The sequence below is a fragment of the Diachasma alloeum genome, unplaced genomic scaffold, assembly GCF_001412515.2.
Source record: "Diachasma alloeum isolate Michigan unplaced genomic scaffold, Dall2.0 Dall_scaffold_00484, whole genome shotgun sequence".
NCBI lineage: Eukaryota > Metazoa > Arthropoda > Insecta > Hymenoptera > Braconidae > Diachasma > Diachasma alloeum.
In genome coordinates this window covers 37,393-46,735 of record NW_021680617.1, presented here as the reverse complement: position 1 = coordinate 46,735, position 9,343 = coordinate 37,393, and the positions used below count along the sequence as shown (strand labels likewise).

Sequence of the window (9,343 nt, the reverse complement as noted above, 5' to 3'; positions counted from 1 at the left end):
AGAAAATCAAGAACTCAACTACTTCACGAGCAAAATCAGCGAAATTCAACTGAAGATGATTGCCATGGTATCACCAAGAAATTCATATCCTTAACTATTGACGAATTTGCCTGTCACCCCCGCTTCCTCCTCAATTCCCTTCTCGCCAGCAATTCTTACGAACCCATGAAAAACATCAATTAATAGTCATACCGTCGACAACGAAAAATGATCTATCTAGCAAGTTCCAGCAAATGCACTTACGGTGAGACAACGTGATAGTGACTTTTTCGTCATCAAGTGAAATTTTCGTAAGGAATACCACAAGAGCTTCAAAATTATCAGGAATTTTTCGATAGGTTTGTTACAAACAAACGAAGGAATCATGTTTTTCAAGGTAAAAAATCACGAGTGCTGAGCACAAGTGATTTTTCCTGAAAAACTTGACAAGTTTGTTTGTATGTAGGGAACCTTGAGGAGAATACTTGATTAATTTTGAAGCTCGAGTGGTATTTGGGAGAGAATTTTCCATCCCAATTTCGGCCAAGAGAATTGCACTATGAGATAAAATCCATCTGTCAGTTTTAATAAGGGACTCACTTAACCAGGACATCTTTTGTTTTAATAATTATATATATATATAATTCGTGAAACCCAAACCCAAACCTGTGATGATTCCTCGGGTCGCCAAGTAGACCCTTCTGCTTCCGGCTGGCTCGTGCGATTAGAGCTTATGGGGAGTCCGCTCAAAATTTGGGAAAAGTCGATAAATGACCACTCCTATTTACTTAATAAAATGGATAATATAATGTGAATAACGTTTAATGCCTACAAGACAATGATGAAAAAGGGTTGAGTGTACGCGTGATTAAAAGTTCGGAAAGCTCTTTGAGGGAGGATCGACTGTCCTGTTTCGCTTCTAACCGTGCTCTGCCTTCGTTTTGGGGCTGCAACTCGCCACTAACCCAAAAATGCAAATTAAGCGTTCTCACGGTTGTTAGAAACTAAGAGACTCATGCTGCTGTGGTCGACAGTTCCCAATATAGTCAAACAGTTTCTGGACGGAAACTGGACGCAAGTGTCACCGAGAGACTGCTTAGGTAAGGTAGTCCATGCTTATGAAACTGAAATTCTTTCAGTTTCGCGAACGGAAATAATATATGAAATATTATTTGTTCAAGAGAAAAATATTCAATGCATAGACTGGATCCATACGCCATATGACTATATAAAATAACAGTCGAATAGTGCAATTCTATTAGCTGAAATTTGGATGGGAAAAATTCTCTATTATATTTAACGAAAAAAAAATTGCCTGTTCATTTTTCCATGCACACTTCCTACGATAACCACAACTACACTTTTATCTTTGTCACTTCAACACTTCAAATTATGATCATCATTGTGATAATTTTTTTATTGTTATAATTATCATCAGAATTATTTATTATTGAATCAATTTACCGATTAAACTATAGTTAAATTACATAATATCTCTGTGAACTGAATAATACAACGATCAAGTAGAAAAAACCGAAGCGGAATTAACATGTACGATTTGAAGGTAAGATTTTACTAATTGGGCGGTAGACCACTGGTTAGGACGTCGGATTAATAATCGTGAGGTCCTGGGTTTGAACCCACATCAGGGTAATATTTAAATAAACAAAATCGATCTTTTAGCAATGATTTCGTTAGGGTTTGGAAGGTAGGAGGCAATTCATGGTAAAAATCATCTTTAAAAGTATTGATTATTTTGTTTTTATTATGATTGATGATTGTCATGGATAGTTTGGCAGTCAACCATACGTCAGTCGCATGCCGGTATTGATTTTTTATTCCTCCTTGAACCTGTCACGAATGAGCTGGAGTTATATTGAGTTACTTGTAATTCAATCACTCATATCATATTCACGCAAATGAATACTGATTGATTGAGCCTGGCCAACCGCTAGCAACCAACACTGGGCCGAGATCCGCGCCTAGACTTGGCCCCATGTTATCATCCTATTTTTCAACCGAATTTGGTGCGGTCCCGGATGAGAAACGGCCCCCGAACTCCGACAGTCTGGCCGCCGTGCATGGACCGAGCCCAGCCAGTAGGTTTTTTTGCAACCTAGGGTTACTCAACTTTCTTTTTAATCCTCTACTAGTCATCACATTTTTTTGTTCACAGGGAATTATGCTGCCATAAGTTCACTTACAATCTCAGGAACCACTGATTTAGCATATTATATTCTTCAGCTACCATCTTCTTTTTTTTGTACCCTTCGGCTCTATGCACGCGGGGGCCGGACTTTAGAATTGCCACCGACACAATGGACACCAAGTTGGCGGTCTGACCTCTGACCTCTCCGCCACACAGTATCCACTCTTACCTCATCTCTACTGCACATTGCTATACACTAGCATTCACATACGTGCAATTGTGTATTCGAACTCCAGTTCCGTCCACGAAAGATCCGTTCGATTGTGTGCTAATGTCGGGTTATATGCTTCTCTGTTGTCTGTACTCGTATGCCCCAAGTTTCCTTCTTTTATTTGTCGGCGCGGGGGAATGGCGACATATTTTATTTCTGTATTTTTCGGAGATTTGCAAGATTTACTGTGTGTCAGCATTGCATGAGTATTGCATATTTTTTATTTCATAAATGAATATAAAGAAAGAATCCCTGCAAAATTACCAGACTCGCACTATGAATTGGATTTAAATGGCTCTGCTAGACAAAATTTATGGCGATGAAAAATTAGTGTCCTTCCAGGGTTGTTTCCACCGAATTGAATATTTTTTAATAAACATCTCAGTAAAATTTCGGGTGCCGCACAGAATAATGAGAAGGATTTTCACATTGTACATGCAATCTAAAAAAATTTACTATAGAATTTTTGTCAGAAGGAAATTGAATATTCTCCGCTATACGGCATCGCAATTTTTATTTGAATGTGCAGATAATTATTAGGAATTCAGTTCGCATAACGATCTTCACTTTTTGACTCATGACCGATGTCTTCCTTCATGAGTCAGTACTATATCTCCAAATGCTATTACAAATTGAAATTTACCAATGCTTCTATTATAATAGATAACAAATGGGATTCTTTTGAACCACTTTTAAGAATTAATTAACACCCAATAATAGTTTTTTTTACAATAATCAAGTAGCGCATCCGGACTAAAGGAACCACACGACGGTTGAGAATTATCAAGGCTGACGATGGGAAGAAGCTTATATGAACCCTGAGTTTGCGAGGCACAATGGTTCAGGCATCAGCCACTCCAATTCTCATTGTCGATATTAGACTGAAATGATGGTAATTCACAACCTCATCTACGAGGCTTAGTTCAGGCCTAGTCGGGGCCTTGAGTACTAAGGCTGAGTGCGTCAAGGCTCGTCCGGGGCTTTACGAGTCCTCAAGAATAAAGCCTACTTTTAATTATTTTCCGTAATTCTTGGAATGATGATCATCAATTAATGATGGTGAAAAAGTTGTTATTCCTTGCCAAAAATAGTTATAAATATCCGTCACATCATCCAAGGTAAGCCCAAATCAAGCTTGCGGCAGCCCTTTAAGCACGATGTTATATAATTATAGTTATCCTCCTGTGTAATTAATTGAATAATGGATTTTGAACTCATTAATACATCGGATCTATCGGAGCAATTTTTCGAATGTTCAATTTCATTGTATTTCAATTACAGGTATGCAGATAATGATTCAGTACAAATAATTGATAAAAAATAATAATGATAATGATTGTTTTTAATCTATTGCTAATTAATCAATCATTATGATTGACGCTTATCGGGTCATCGACCGTTACTGACGTTCCTAGCCCAGTCGTTTTTATGGAATTCTTGAAATCAACAGAAAGGCTGATGAAAGAATCAGTAATCATTCAAAGAAAAGCTTATAAATAATAATATAATCAATTAGAAAGAAGCGCGATTGACCCCTTAAAATTGATTAATTCAGGGCTTGGATTAGAAATTAACCCTCAATCAGGTTGTCATTTTGGGGCTGAATGGAGGCTGATTCAAGGTTGGGCTCCAGCCCTGATTGAGCCTTGGTTCAAGCCTTGATGAACCTTGTTTCCACCGCTAATTCCTACCTGGGTGGTCTCTCACCATGCCCAAACGACGCGGTCCCATATGTCTCTGCCAGCTAACCCTTGCCTAGTCCATCCATATGCTCTTCTCCCCTATACCCCTTTTGGTTCCTTAAACACAGTCACGTTCCCTCTACCTCCCTCCACAATGTACCTATTGTCTTTGCCGCGTGTATTATACACACTTCCATTATATGCACATGGGTACGTCCAACGGTTGAACGCAAAGTCATGGGCAACTCGATCGTGTTTTCTGGGATGCTCTTCATTTTTAGAGAGTGCGTAGTATTGTTGGTTGGGGCGGAGAGAATACGCACAACATGTCAATATTATGAGAATTAACGTATTAGTTTTCCTTCCTCTCAGCATTTTTCCTTCACTTCAGTTACGCTGTTCATTAGCGCAGAAATACGGCCATGAAGCGTTCAATATTTTTATTAATAATTAAATATCCATTGCACTAGTAGCAAATGTCCATAACCATTAGTTTGTAGGATCAATTAAGTTGTGACGACACGGGTCGTCAACCCGTAATTGATTTTTTGTTTGTAAAATTTGTTTATTTTCATTTTTAAATGAAAACTGAGACCTTCTTCCAAGGAAAAATTGTTAAAAATTAGCCTCTAGGAGACTTCTCTCATCCATGAGAATCGAGAAAGGAAATACTCCAAACCTTTTCCAATTCTAATATCATTTGTTATCTCCGACGGTCATAACTCCACAAGAACAGGTTAAGTCGAGAAGAGGAGATCCTGAGAAAAATCTCTTGGGACCAAACAACATCCAGACCATCCCGTTCAGGCCATTGGAAAGGAGGATTGGACGATGGCGTCCCTCTACGAAGCCCGTGCTTTTCAAATGGAAGCAGAAGATGTCTTCAACCGAGGATCCATTGCCATCAACCACCGAACATCTATGATCCAGGGTACCCTGACGCAAGGAACGACCGGAGGGGGAAGCTCCCCCTCGTCTGACGAGCAAAACCTACAGGAGGGATACTCAGCGAGGGATACTCGAATGTGAATAATATTCCAACGTTGGGGATAATTCACGACATTTAATCTAAAATAATTTAAAAATATCGAGAATATTGATTTATATCCATTTAGGAGTTTTTGATAAATAATTTTCATGTAAATTTGTTACGTAGAATATTCTAGCGTTTAATACTTCTGTTAAAACTTCGATATCCAATCAAATTCCGTGTCTTATGAATTTAGGGGGAGGTTCCTCCCCCAAAACAAGATCAAGCAGGCATATCGGCGAGATGTAGTCGCAAAATAGTACTGTCCGCCGGATTGGCATTTATTTCGTTTATTTTGAGTTAAATTTAGTATTTTAAATTATGGAGGTTGCTGTCTATCCTGGGGCAGGTGATTTCTCACTAATTGACAGGTAGGCAGAGCCGAATTGTTATCAATTTTGAGTAAAATTGTAAGATTGTAGCCTTTGTCTTGGCTATTCTTGAGAAAGCGTCCAAGATGGCGTCTTTTCTAATTTTTCATTATATTTTCTTGAGTTGAGGCAGTTGTGATCAACTTCTCTTATATTTTTCGATTTTTGATGATTACTTTTGGTAAATTTGAATACAATATTGAAGTTCAATAGTTCTGATTAATTTTTGTGTTAAATTAAAATGTGATAAATTGAATTCATTATATTTCGTGGTCACGTATTTACCCTTGTGACATCCGTCGAAAAATGCATTATAATCCATTTTTCCTAAATAATTTTCTCTATGGAATAACCATTATTTCATAATTTTTATGAATGCATATCTGTAAAGAGAGTCAAATGCGAAGATCCCAAAGGTTCCTTGTAGGAATAGAGAAGGTGGAATAATAGACTAGAAAGGGTAACTCAATCAAATGTAGAGACGACACCCATAAAAATTATCCATGTAGAATTAAATCACGAATGAATGAATTAATATTTTCTTGTTTTAAAATTGTGAAAACTATCAATTTAACAAATTAGGAAGGCATGAGATGTCTGTGATTCTCATTACCGGTTGCGTATCGAAGGAAAAAGTTGGGTTTTTGCTTGTAGTCAGTCGGTCTCAAAGCAATGTACTTCTTTAGAATCTCATAAAAGGGCCCAGTAAGAGAGAACGGTCGAGTGGAGCCATTTTTGGTCTTTACCAATTTGACATTGAGGCATGTCTGGTGATCCTCAATGTGTTGAGGAGTCAACTTATAAAGCTCCAGTTGTCTGCAAAACCCGTGTATACCCAGGATGCATGCGACCTATAAAAATTAAAACCGATTAGAGATTTCGTGAACCATGAATTCTCTAGCGAAGTGGTAACACGAGATAAGTGTATTTTTCCCATCTTCGTAAAACTCAGATTGTTTCAGTAAGGAGTAATTTTAGGAGATAAAGTCATAATATCATTTTTCTAGCTGATTATTTTTCCAACGAAAAATTGTTATGATATTTTTTTCCCAAATCATTCTTTGCTGAGATAATACGAGTTTTAAGAAAATATGGAGAATGCTCTTACCTCGTTTTATCACTTCGCTGCAGAATTTTACATGCACGTGCAAAAAAAATAGTAAAAAGTCCTAGAATTTATCACAAAATTCCATCTAATTGCCGTATAAGTTGTTATTAATTTTTTTTTAATTACAAAATTAGGGCTGAAAAAACCGATATATTTTCCATAGAAAATATATCAATATAAGAGCTTGTAGAAGGGAGAATGGAGTAAAATGCACATCTATAAATGAAAGTTTTATTTTTGATTTTTAAAATTTTTCTGTTTCAATAAATATAAATAGATGAGTAAAATATTTGACAATTAGGGAATTGATAGGCTGACAAATAGGACTCCATAGTAATGCAAAAATATAAATAATACAAATATTCACTAATGATTTATTATATCTGCGAATGGGGTTTGCAAATTTTATTTGAGGTTAGTTAGAATTTATTCAAAAAAACAAGAATTACCTTCACTGCTAGCCAGTCTTTATCAGGTGCTATCTCCAAGAATCTGGCTAGCTCCTCCTCGGTGAATATTTTGGCCTTCTTCTTAATATGATCCGACTGTTTCGTATTGGCGGACAAAAAACTCGAAAGAGTGTGAAAGTTGCTGATATCAATTTTGTCATAGGCAAGCAGAGTAGATTTCAACATGGAATAAATGGCCCACAATGATGATGGTGCCATGCCAGGTTTATCCTTTTGACATGGGTCGATTCCATTGGGCCTTCTTAACAGATTGAAATACCCCAATAGCACTGTCTCGTTAACCGTTTTAATTCGTTTCTCCTTTACAAAAGCTTGGAACTTATGATATGCTCGATCATAAATTGGCTTTGAACCTGGTGGTATAAGGATAGACTCAGCTTTCCTGGCTTGGTCTAGAACGTCTTGTGGAATTGTGCACTCATCGACACTGGAGTCAGTCAGTGAATTCACGTTCACTGACATGCTGGATGTTGAACTCTCCTTGTCCATGTCGCTAAACAGTTCGGGAGACACAAATTCCTGATCACTCTCATCACTATCGGGGATTATGATATTTTCCATGTTTGTATTTTGTGTTGTGGCATCGGTTTGCCGATGCCGCACAATCACAAAATGGCGAATATTGTGGTTATAACCGGGGACGGAAGAGGCGCTGTATGATTTTACCCGACTATACGTTTTCCCGAACGCAGAGCGCAGGCACAACCCTCCCAAGTGACGACCATGTCAGAACTCACTATCTGCTGCCTTCATGTCGCGCTTTACCAATCCTTGGATAGGTAAGTGAGACTTACCATGCCTGGTCTTTCACTTACTCTCCTTGGATCACGCATTATGGAACTGATGTGATAAATGCCACTTACCCTGTCTCAACAGAGTCCTAGTAAGGGGCGCTTATCGGACCTCAGTGACGAAAAAGTCAGTTCCACTACACGTTCCAGTTCTTCATCAACTCTTCAGTTGGCTGCTTTCATCAATTCTACAAGTGCAATAGTTACAAGTTTAGAATTAGTAGAGACGCCCGTTCTCTAAGTTAGATAAATTCATTCAGTCCTAAAGTGGGGACCCAAGTAATTTTGAAGTAACAATCAAATGTAGAGTTTTTCGTAACTTTCCTTATTTAAATTATTTTACTACTTTTTGTCAATGAATGGAATCTTTCATGATTCTTTGATAATTTATATTGCCAACTGAAAATATCGGAACTCAATTAACATCTTGGAATTCCAATAATTATTATTCATTCATTCAAAGTAATGAAAACGAAATTATTGTAAACGAATAACTTTAGAATTAGGAAACGACAAACCTGTACAACGTGAAGAAGGTCACGTAAGTTGTACGACCATCATTATAATTGTACTAGCGCCGCCGCGGCCGCAAGCGGCCGCGACGTTGATGCCCATTTATTATGCAATGCCTTTGCTTTTTTTGTTTCTTTCGAAAATTAATGATTTATCGTCGTTTTAGTCTATTGAGTGTTAAAGTTCATAAATACAATACGTCTCGGTTCATTGCTTCTTCAATTTCAATATTATAATAAGTGCTCCACTCATTCTGAGTTTCCGTCCTCATTGAATGAAATTTGAATTACTATTGTAATCAAAATTATATTCAGAGTACAAAACAACAATTATCAAATTTTTCACAGTCCGTAATTTTTTTTGTCTTCGCTTCCCTCTTTATTTCCGTTTACAACTTGACAAAAGTATTCAATTATTTTTCCAGAAAAATTATGGGGTCAATTCTGATGTTCTTTCGCTAATTCGAAGTGTCTTCTGTTCATTCATGATTTTTTTCACAATTTTATTCGACGATGTCATAAACTTGAAACTTTGATGAATCATCTGAAATTTTCCAAATTTTCTATAATCTTTCGAAATTTATATGAATTTTTTTCAAGAAACTTGAAAATTTTTGTGGAATTGTGGAGAAAATCTGAAGAATTACCAAATTATTTCCTCCTTTCACATTTCAATTAATCAGAGTGTAGTATTCGGGCTTTCATGACTGCTTCAAATCAGTTTTATTTGCAAAATGCCGCTCTTTCCTATCAATTGTTTTCCCATTATTTATTCAACAATCCTCGAATATTTGAGAGATATTGTAAATGCTTTGTAATTTTCAAAAACTCCATAGATTGTCTCTAAGTTCTTCAGAAAACCTCATAATTGTCTTGAATTTTTGGAAAACTCCCGAATTATCTTACATTTGGAAAAAAAATTGACAGTTCTGATTTTTTTGGAAACCTGCAACCTTCCTCGAAGTTTCTATAATTCATTC

At 36.9% G+C, this 9,343-nt stretch overlaps 1 protein-coding gene across 1 annotated transcript; it reads right to left on the bottom strand.

Moving 5' to 3' along the window:
* Positions 1–6,060: 6,060 nt before the first annotated feature.
* Positions 6,061–7,734, bottom strand: LOC107042513. The gene is made up of 2 exons (XM_015263581.1): positions 7,040–7,734; positions 6,061–6,333 (listed from the first exon to the last, which is right to left on the bottom strand). Exons 1-2 carry the CDS (start codon positions 7,619–7,621, stop codon positions 6,061–6,063), a joined length of 855 nt encoding a protein of 284 aa, XP_015119067.1. The 5' UTR covers positions 7,622–7,734.
* Positions 7,735–9,343: the final 1,609 nt, after the last annotated feature.